At 39.7% G+C, this 10,944-nt stretch overlaps 1 protein-coding gene across 2 annotated transcripts; it reads left to right on the forward strand.

Moving 5' to 3' along the window:
• The first annotated feature begins 154 nt into the window (after positions 1 to 154).
• LOC131938016 (uncharacterized) lies at positions 155 to 10,622 on the forward strand. Of its 2 annotated transcripts, none has more exons than XM_059295817.1 (4): positions 155 to 186; positions 5,080 to 5,336; positions 7,819 to 7,936; positions 9,243 to 10,622. In XM_059295817.1, the coding sequence occupies exons 2-4, from the start codon at positions 5,120 to 5,122 to the stop codon at positions 10,471 to 10,473; spliced, it is 1,566 nt and encodes a 521-aa protein (XP_059151800.1). In that variant the 5' UTR covers positions 155 to 186; positions 5,080 to 5,119; the 3' UTR covers positions 10,474 to 10,622. The 2 variants fall into 2 exon arrangements, with proteins under 2 accessions (XP_059151800.1, XP_059151799.1); XM_059295816.1 differs by having other exon boundaries at positions 163 to 224.
• The last annotated feature ends 322 nt before the right edge of the window (positions 10,623 to 10,944 follow it).

Genomic DNA, 10,944 nt, shown 5'->3' on the forward strand with positions numbered 1-10,944 from the left:
TTTATTTTAATTTTAAACATGTATTTTTTATTAAACAAATGCAACTAGATCTAGAGAAATCTATTCTTTTCTTTAAATTAGAGAATAATTTTCTTACACTAAGTTTGTTTAAACCTATCATTTTTTAAATTTCCAGACACTTCCGTTTTTAAAATAGATCTAGATCTAGAAATCTAGGTCACGGAGGTGTGTCACACTATCATCCACAATAAAAATATAATATAGTAATTATAATATTAATATAGATCTAGATCTATATGAATTTATTTATTTATATTAAAAGTACGCTAATTAATCTAGATTCTAGTCAAGATTCCATTAGATCTCACCCAGTGGTGGATTGGATGACTGTCTATACCGGTGTTCGATAATAAATAAATAATTAATTAGATCTAGATCTAGACTAGAGAATCTAGTATAAATTAGGGCCTAATAAAAATAATAAATATATGGCTAATAATTATAATATTAGGCCTATTATTAATATGAATATATAAATAAATAATAAATAGAAACTTTTCAAAGGCCGAAAGGGGGTGTTGAGTTAGTTTAAAAATTTGGATAACTCACTCAGGAAACTAAGCAGTCATTTCTAATTTTTGTTTTGTAGTTTTAATCATTAATGTTCCCACCCAGAAAGTGAACAAAGCTAAATCATTGCTGTTGTTTTTACATTTGGTTTAATAATTTATTACTCGTAGGAGGTTTGCTCAAGAAAGAAAGTGCAGCATAAATATTATGACTCTGATTCAGATAAGTGGATCACGGGTTTTGTTATGAAAATTTGTTTCCCAATCAAAAACTATAAATAGGGTGTGCTGAAGGAATATCAAACCAATGCACTAGGGATGTGCTACTGCCAGAGGCGTAGCTAGGGGAGGGCGGCCGCCCCGAGCGCCAACCCTAGGGGGGGCGCCAAAAGGGGTAGAAAAAAAATTATAAGCTCATTTTAAGCTGCAATTTTGAATTATAAACAGTCAAAGTAAAGAAATTTAATGGCCGAGAGCCTTTGCATACTGATTTAACTGTTTTCTACCTTGTATATCTTTAAGAAACAGTGACCAGAAAAACCGCTTTTCAGCTTTACTAGATGGGGAGGGGGGGCGCTTTTTCGAAGACTAAAATCTAAAAAATTCACACCGGATTAAGGATTAAACCGATATCACCTAGAAAAGAAACCCATTGAACTAAAGCGTATTTTATGATTGTGTAACATAACAAGATTGCAAAATTATGTTTTTCCGTATAAGTGAGGTGTAAAACGTCGAGATTTGTAAAAATCTCGATTTTTGTTTTGCACGATTACAAGACTTTCTCTATACTTCATATATACAAGAAAGTAAAAAAAAGAGCAGACTGTCGGAGCGAGTGGATGGGAAGCAACACTCTTTGCCAAAATTTTAAGAGAGAAGAAAATTAGTATATTGTACTGATTATTACTTTGTTCAACCTAACTGATAATTCAAAATTGCAATATTGGCCTACTATTATCGATATTGTTCTAAAGACACGACCAAAAGTAGACCAAATAAGGCTTGCATCTTCTACAAAATACACTCTAAAGCAGTGGATCTTAACTTTTTGGAGTACCGAACCCAACCAGTTTCATATGCGCAATCACCAAACTCTCCTTAATAGTTGTATCGTCCACAATGACAAAATCCGATCGTGAATCCTATGAGTCGGGTGTGTCTTGACCTCCGCGGAAGCCCTGAGACTGAAATACCAAACTTCTCGGGTTCGATGGAGCCCACTGTTTTCTACTTTTTATTCGTTTCGGCATCTTAAGGAGAATTTAATTGGCGTCCAGCGAAGTTTTAGGGCACGACAACCAGCGTCATTGTTAATTTTTTCCCAGACTGTCGCACACACAAACACACACGCATATATATGTATATATATATATATATATATATATATATATATATATATATATATATGGGGGCGCCAAACTGAAAGTTCGCCCCGGTAGGGGTCGCTACGCCTCTGGCTACTGCCACCTGCATGGGCACTCTGCTAGCATCAAAAGAAAATCAACAAAATATTTTGTCACCTAAGTGCACTGATCACAAAATGGTTTAAACACTGATTCTACTTCACCTTTACAAAATAAATGGGCAATTTGATACAAATACAGTGCTCAAATGTGTACATATTATATATATATATATATATATATATATATATATATATATATATAAATATATAAAGCTCAATTCTGTATGTAACATGTAATAAGTTTGTCGTTGACATACTTCGATGGATTTAAGTGTTAGATTATTATCGTGCTCATAGTCTAAATTTATGAGTTAAAAAATTACTATTGAAAGTGTTGGGAAATAATTTTCATTTTTCAAACTGATAGTAATAATTGTCGGCATGTTCATTAAACACAATTTTTTAAAATGATCATTTTTTACAAAAATTCTAATTATGTCTGAAAATTATTTATATTTAGTCCTTTAGCACTTACTTCCCATTGATAAATTAGGAAAACACAATTACTTCCCTTTACAAAACATTGCATTAGTGGAAAAGAATTTACTTTTTTTACTTTGTTTTGGTGTTGGGAAAAAAATAATTACATAATTAGCGGGGATTGATCAAGTGCAAATGTTGTAGGTATTTTACGGTTAAGCTTGGAGTATTATAATTGTTCATTAAATTGAAACAGGCGCGTCCGCCGGCGCCCCACCAGGGTTCAGTTTGGCGCTCTGGGCTATCCTGTGAGCTCTATGGTGCATAATTTCGCTTTAAACAGTGCGATAGAGTATGGATAAGAAAGGTTACTATAGTCTTTAAGTGAATCGAATCCGGGCGTCCTCTGGCCCCCAGACAGGGTGCTATTTGGGGCCCCGGGCCTCCCGTGTTCGGTTTGATGCCTACGTTCGTTTAAGTGAGTGCAAAAGACTATGAATAAGTTGGTACTATAGTCGTTTATTAAGCTGAAACAGTCGATTCCGCCCCGGGCTAGACTGTGAGCACTTTGCGTTTATGTTTGCGTTTGTGTTTTCTTTGTGTTTAGGTTGGGTTTTCGTTAGTGGTTGCGTTTTGAATTGGTTCATTTTTGTTGTTTCTTTTTTCGTTTTCATTTGTGTTTTTTTTCTTTGGGTTTGTGTTTGCATTTGTGTTTGTGATTAGTTTTGTGTTTGGATTTGGTTTGTTTTCGTTTGCTTTTTCGTTTGTGTTTTTTTCTTTGGGTTTGTGTTTGTGGTTGGTTTTGCGTTTGGATTTGGTTTGTTTTCGTTTGCTTTTTCATTTTTTTCTCTTTGTGTTCGTATTGGTATTTGGAGTCGTGTTTGTTGTTAGGTTTTTGTTTTCGTTTGCTTTTTTGTTTGTTTTTTGTTTGTGTTTGTGGTTGGGTTTGTTTTATGTTTTTGTTTTCGTTTGTATTTGTAATTGTGTTAGCGTTATGTTTGCGTTTTGTTGTTTTGGTTTTGGTTGGTTGTGGTTTGGGTGGGCAATGCCGGGTTTATGATGATTAATAAACACACAGTTTGGCACCCTGGTTGTAAGGTGTAGTTTGGCACCCTAGTTGTAAGGTGCAGTTTGGCACCCTAGTTGTAGGGTGCAGTTTGGCACCCTGGTTGTAAGGTGTAGTTTGGCACCCTGGTTGTAGGGTGCAGTTTGGCACCCTGGTTGTAGGGTGCAGTTTGGCACCCTGGTTGTAGGGTGCAGTTTGGCACCCTGGTTGTAGGGTGCAGTTTGGCACCCTGGTTGTAGGGTGCAGTTTGGCACCCTGGTTGTAGGGTGCAGTTTGGCACCCTGGTTGTAGGGTGCAGTTTGGCACCCGGAATTTCCCAGAGGTTATTTTAGTACCTAAGAAAGGTCTGTTGACTGGATGTCCTACTGCAAGAGGTGCCAGCACCCAACAGTCATGTGACCTAGTGATATCTGGGCTCCCCCGTCAGTACTAAGGCCCACTGTACTAATGGGCTGTTAGAACACATGGGGTCTGTCAGTACTAAGGCCCACTGTACTAATGGGCTGTTAGAACACATGGGGTCTGTCAGTACTATGGCCCACTGTACTAATGGGCTGTTAGAGTTAGAGCACATGGGGCCTGTCAGTACTAAGGCCCACTGTACTAATGGGCTGTTAGAACACATGGGGTCTGTCAGTACTAAGGCCCACTGTACTAATGGGCTGTTAGAGTTAGAACACATGGGGTCTGTCAGTACTAAGGCCCACTGTACTAGTGGGCTGTTAGAACACATGGGGTCTGTCAGTACTAAGGCCCACTGTACTAATGGGCTGTTAGAGTTAGAACACATGGGGTCTGTCAGTACTAAGGCCCACTGTACTAATGGGCTGTTAGAACACATGGGGTCTGTCAGTACTAAGGCCCACTGTACTAGTGGGCTGTTAGAACACATGGGGTCTGTCAGTACTAAGGCCCACTGTACTAATGGGCTGTTAGAACACATGGGGTCTGTCAGTACTAAGGCCCACTGTACTAATGGGCTGTTAGAACACATGGGGTCTGTCAGTACTAAGGCCCACTGTACTAATGGGCTGTTAGAACACATGGGGTCTGTCAATTAGGTGTTCTCTGCAGGAAATGAAAACTAAACTTTGCTATTCAAAATTTCATTTTTTAACTTTTTATTGGTTTTTGACCAAAGTTTTTGTGGTTGTTTTATTTCTCAATGTCTTCACATCAGTACTATTGTAATGCTGTTTGTCCTGTTTCATATCAGTACTATTGTAATGCTGTTTGTCCTGTTTCATATCAGTACTATTGTAATGCTGTTTGTCCTGTTTCATATCAGTACTACTGTAATGCTGTTTGTCCTGTTTCATATCAGTACTATTGTAATGCTGTTTGTCCTGTTTCATATTAGTACTATTGTAATGCTGTTTGTCCTGTTTCATATTAGTACTATTGTTTTATGCTGTTTGTCCTGTTTCATATCAGTACTACTGTAATGCTGTTTGTCCTGTTTCATATTAGTACTATTGTAATGCTGTTTGTCCTGTTTCATATCAGTACTATTGTAATGCTGTTTGTTCTGCTGAAATGATATTCTCTTATAACATGGAACTCTATTGACTGATTCTCTCTGTTTGATTGATCAGGCCACCAGTCCTGCTGTGTATTGCAGCCCTATTGAACCAAATGCAGGCTAGAGCTATCCAAACTTTGGTGGTTTTTGACACTGAAACCACTGGCCTACCCAGTCCAGGGAACCAGACCAAGATCACTGAGCTGTGTTTTATAGCCATCTCAAGAGAGGAACTTCTGACCAAGACCTCAGCAGCACGTGTCTTGAACAAACTTATTCTGTGTTTCAACCCTAGAAAAAATATTTGCCATAAAGCTTCCAAGCTATCAGGTCAGTAGCTGGGGTATACAGACATGGCTGACAGGGGTAGGCATGTCTGGGTATACAGACATGGCTGACAGGGGTAGGCATGTCTGGGTATACAGACATGGCTGACAGGGGTAGGCATGTCTGGGTATACAGACATGGCTGACAGGGGTAGGCATGTCTGGGTATACAGACATGGCTGACAGGGGTAGGCATGTCTGGGTATACAGACATGGCTGACAGGGGTAGGCATGTCTGGGTATACAGACATGGCTGACAGGGGTAGGCATGTCTGGGTATATCTTTGTCTGGATAGAATCAACTAGTTGTTTTTTTGCAATCTTTTCTTTATGTGTGTGTGTGTGTGTGTGTGAGAACACGATAGCTGTTGTACCATTTCAGTCAGATGGACAAAATTTCATGTACAAGTATTAGAACCTATATGTTGATTTCCATCAACTTTTAAGTAATTTTCGGGTAACCAAAAGTGGAACTTTACTCTGTTTCCCTCTTTCTCAAATACTTTCAGAATATATCATATACTCATAAACCATCATATTCTTAGAACCTTTACCCTCAATGTGTTTTCTTGAAAAATGATTTTTTTCAAAACACCAAGACCAACCCAGACTCCACTGGAAGTCACACCCACACCATGCTGTATAATATACGAGCAAACCCATATAATGTACGAGCGAACCCATATAATATACTAGCGTATCCATATAATATGCTAGCGTATCCATATAATATACTAGCGTATCCATATAATATACTAGTGTACCCATATAGTATACTAGCATACCCATATAGTATACTAGCGTACCCAAGTAGTATACTAGCGTACCCATATAGTATACTAGCATACCCATATAGTATACTAGCATACCCCTGTAATATACTAGCGTACCCATGTAGTATACTAACGTACCCATATAGTATACTAGCGTACCCATATAGTATACTAGCGTACCCATATAGTATACTAGCATACTCATATAGTATACTAGCATACCCCTGTAATATACTAGCGTACCCATGTAGTATACTAACGTACCCATATAGTATACTAGCGTACCCATGTAGTATACTAACGTACCCATATAGTATACTAGCGTACCCATATAGTATACTAGCGTACCCATATAGTATACTAGCATACCCATGTAATATACTAGTGCACTCATCCTGCCTCTTGATGCAGACTGATGCAATATTGTAAGACAATTGTGTAATTTTAGACACATAACCTTGTCTTCTTAAAGTGAATTATTTATATGTAAGCTTTGTCAGTGCTGTATTTCTTTATCTTAGCCGTTATGGCGCAGGTTTGTCCACGCTACTGCCCAGATGCCCCAGCATGCCTTATGAAATTCTTTAGTGTACGTTAGTCACCTTCTGTAATAGTGAGACAGAACACACCTTATACCTGAACTTGTGTCAGGGGCGTCGCTGGGCACTCTTGGTAGACACCTTGCGCAGGGTTAGGCCCCTGGTTCAATTAAATCATCAAATGTTGTTTACCACTGTGTCCCTATTGTAGGGTGCTCTTTAAAACAGATGTAGGTGCTTAGTGCTCACAGGAGAGCCTGGGTTGCTGCATTGAGGTCACCTGAATGCAGGGGCACCAGAGGATCCACCTGATTAGATTTAGTCAATGATTATAGTAGCCCACCGTGTCTATATTGTATCCCATTCTTTAAAACAAACAGGCGTCATAGTGCTCACGCGGAGCCAGGGACGTCAAATTGCACCTTGCTGGGGTGCTTGCAGACAGGCCTGAATAGATTTAGTGCAATTAATCAAACCCATGGTAGCCATATTGTGTCACGAAACAAATGTGGTGGCCATAGTGCTGACAGCCTAGGTCACCCTACCAAAATAATTTTTTTTACAGAAACCTTGCCAGGAGTATTCTCAACACTTTCACAAAGTTTCATGGACACTGGATGAAAGGTGTAGTCATGCGTACAAGACAAAAAAAAAACAAAACCCACAAAGGAACATAATTTCCACAACATTTTTTTTCTTCAGTGTGAGTTTAATTGGTAGGACTGTACAATGATGCACTAGGGTTAGGTTTATAATTTAACATTTTAATTTTGTAGGACTGTACAATGATGCACTAGGGTTAGGTTTATAATTTAACATTTTAATTTTGTAGGACTGTACAATGATGCACTAGGGTTAGGTTTATAATTTAACATTTTAATTTTGTAGGACTGTACAATGATGCACTAGGGTTTAGGGTTAGGTTTATAATTTAACATTTTAATTTTTTAGGACTGTACAATGATGCATTAGGTTAGGTTTATAATTTAACATTTTAATTTTGTAGGACTGTACAATGATGCACTAGGGTTAGGTTTATAATTTAACATTTTAATTTTGTAGGACTGTACAATGATGCACTAGGGTTAGGTTTATAATTTAACATTTTAATTTTGTAGGACTGTACAATGATGCACTAGGGTTAGGTTTATAATTTAACATTTTAATTTTGTAGGACTGTACAATGATGCACTTGAAAGCCAGAGAAGCTTTGCCTGTCAAACAAACTTGATCAGTATTTTTCTCCAAAACCTGCCACAGCCTGTCTGTCTTGTTGCACACAATGGAAATGGGTGAGTGGCTAAAGAGCTGGTGATGAGTTTGGTGTGTGTGGCTGATGAGTTTGTGTGTGTGTGGCTAATGAGTTTGTGTGTGTGTGGCTGATGAGTGTGTGTGTGTGTGGCTGATGCGTTTGTGTGTGTGTGGCTGATGAGTTTGTGTGTGTGTGACTGATGAGTTGGTGTGTGTGGCTGATGAGTTTGTGTGTGTGTGTGTGGCTGAAGAGTTTGTGTGTGTGTGGCTGATGAGTTTGTGTGTGTGTGTGTGTGGCTGATGAGTTTGTGTGTGTGTGGCTGATGAGTGTGTGTGTGTGTGGCTGATGAGTTTGTGTGTGTGTGTGTGGCTGATGAGTTTGTGTGTGTGTGTGGCTGATGAGTTTGTGTGTGTATGTGGCTGATGAGTTTGTGTGTGTGTGTGACTGATGAGTTTGTGTGTGTGTGGCTGATGAGCTTGTGTGTGTGTGACTGATGAGTTTGTGTGTGTGTGTGACTGATGAATTTGTGTGTGTGTGTGGCTGATGAGTTTGTGTGTGTGTGGCTGATGAGTTTGTGTGTGTGTGGCTGATGAGTTTGTGTGTGTGTGTGGCTGATGAGTTTGTGTGTGTGTGTGTGTGGCTGATGAGTTTGTGTGTGTGTGTGGCTGATGAGTTTGTGTGTGTGTGGCTGATGAGTTTGTGTGTGTATGTGGGTGATGAGTTTGTGTGTGTGTGGCTGATGAGTTTGTGTGTGTGTGGCTGATGAGTTTGTGTGTGTGTGGCTGATGAGTTTGTGTGTGTGTGTGGCTGATGAGTTTGTGTGTGTGTGTGGCTGATGAGTTTGTGTGTGTGTGGCTGATGAGTTTGTGTGTGTGTGGCTGATGAGTTTGTGTGTGTGTGGCTGATGAGTTTGTGTGTGTGTGTGGCTGATGAGTTTGTGTGTGTGTGTGTGGCTGATGAGTTTGTGTGTGTGTGGCTGATGAGTTTGTGTGTGTGTGTGGCTGATGAGTTTGTGTGTGTGTGTGGCTGATGAGTTTGTGTGTGTGTGTGTGGCTGATGAGTTTGTGTGTGTGTGTGGCTGATGAGTTTGTGTGTGTGTGGCTGATGAGTTTGTGTGTGTATGTGGCTGATGAGTTTGTGTGTGTGTGGCTGATGAGTTTGTGTGTGTGTGTGGCTGATGAGTTTGTGTGTGTGTGTGGCTGATGAGTTTGTGTGTGTGTGTGGCTGATGAGTTTGTGTGTGTGTGGCTGATGAGTTTGTGTGTGTATGTGGCTGATGAGTTTGTGTGTGTGTAACTAAGAAAGTGGCCAACAAAAAACCTGCATGAGTTGCCTTGTTACCATCAGGTTTGATTACCCTCTGCTGGTCTCAGAGCTGAACTCAGCCAAGAAGGAAATCCCCAGGGATATTTTATGTGTTGACAGCCTAGAAGCCTTGAGAGCATTTGATGGACTTGTACCTGATCCCTGGAAAAAAAGATGTCCAGCATCTTCCACTTGCGCAGCTGGACAGGTTGACCAAGAGAACTTACTCAGTGCAGCTTCACCAAACAAAGCAACAAAACTGGCCACAGGTTGGACTGTAGAGGAACACACCTCACCTCCATCCACATTTTCTGTTGCCCCAATTTCCCTGGCAGGGGTGGGAAGGGAACTGAAATTGTCAGAATACAACCCTACCAGTGCCCTGACCTTGAAGAATGACAACCCTACCAATGCCCTGACCTTGAAGAATGAGGTACAGCAAACAACTAGGTCTAATGGTTCCATGACTTCAAATGATGCTGATAGAATCTCTGTCTCTAATGATGCTGATAGAATCTCTGTCTCTAATGATGCTGATAGAATCTCTGTCTCTAATGATGCTGATAGAATCTCTGTCTCTAATGATGCTGATAGAATCTCTGTCTCTAATGATGCTGATAGAATCTCTGTCTCTAGTGATAATCATACGGTGCTTGCTGCTGCAGAATCTGCAGAGGAGCTTTATTTTAATCTTGAAACTACAGGCACCCAAACCAAATATTCTGACCATACAGGCACCCAAACCAAATATTCTGATGACCTAAGAGAAAATACATCCAGTCTATTGACATATAGTTTCTATTCCAATGTGGAAAAGTCTGATTCCAATGTGGAAAAGTCTGATTCCAATGTGGGAAAGTCTGATTCCAATGTGGAAAAGTCTGATTCCAATGTGGAAAAGTCTGATTCCAATGTGGAAAAGTCTGATTCCAATGTGGAAAAGTCTGATTCCAATGCTGGTCAGGGGGAACAAAGACAGATTGAAAGACTCTTTGAAACTCACCCAAAAACACAATGTGAAAAAGGTCTTGTAACTGTGATAAACAAATCTAACGACAAAAGAGGTTCAAATCCCGAGAAATCCAATGGTAAGAAATCCTACAAATTGAGTGAGATTTACCGTGCTCTGTTTGGCCAGTCCCCCTTGGTTTGTCACACAGCCGAGGATGACTGTCTGACTTTGTTAAAGATAATTCAGTGGAAAGCAGAACTCTTCTGTAAATGGTGTGATGAAAAAGCTCTGCCACTTACAGAAATAGATCCCATGTATTGACTTGGCTTAATCCACTTTTCTCCATGTGGAACATAGGGCCTTCACCATATCCTTCCATTTCATCTGATTCCTTTATACCAAACATACACATAGGCATACATAAAATGTCGTTTTGGGGAACAGAGCATTCTCCACCCCCCCCCCCCCCCCCCCCCCCGGCAAAAGCTTTAGGTACAGTTGAGGTAAGGGCTAGGGTTAGGATCAGGGCTAGGTTTAAACTAATGTGTAGGGTTGTGTTTGGGTTTAATTTTAGGCTGAGGTGAATGCTTAGGTTTAGGATTTTTCTTAAGGTTAGAATTAACCCTTTCTTTACGGAATTAGGTTCTGAATGAAATTTTTTCTTAAACAATGTGTTATCATATTTCTATTGGCACACTTAAAGCATATGTCTAAGGAAATTTTGTTTCATACATTTTTAATGGCCCAAACAGATATTGGTACTTATAAGTACCGTCAGGAATCTAGGACATT

Source organism: Physella acuta, unplaced genomic scaffold (genome assembly GCF_028476545.2).
Source record: "Physella acuta isolate Inbredline_101_S28 unplaced genomic scaffold, ASM2847654v3 ptg000228l, whole genome shotgun sequence".
Lineage (NCBI taxonomy): Eukaryota > Metazoa > Mollusca > Gastropoda > Physidae > Physella > Physella acuta.

What these genes read in the sequence shown, in the direction of transcription:
- LOC131938016 (XM_059295817.1), top strand. Translation starts at nt 5,120, where the DNA reads ATGCAGGCTAGAGCTATCCAAACTTTGGTGGTTTTTGACACTGAAACC. An exon ending in TAAAGCTTCCAAGCTATCAG is followed by an intron (nt 5,337 to 7,818) that starts GTCAGTAGCTGG and finishes TTAATTTTGTAG; the next exon opens with GACTGTACAATGATGCACTT. An exon ending in GTTGCACACAATGGAAATGG is followed by an intron (nt 7,937 to 9,242) that starts GTGAGTGGCTAA and finishes TGTTACCATCAG; the next exon opens with GTTTGATTACCCTCTGCTGG.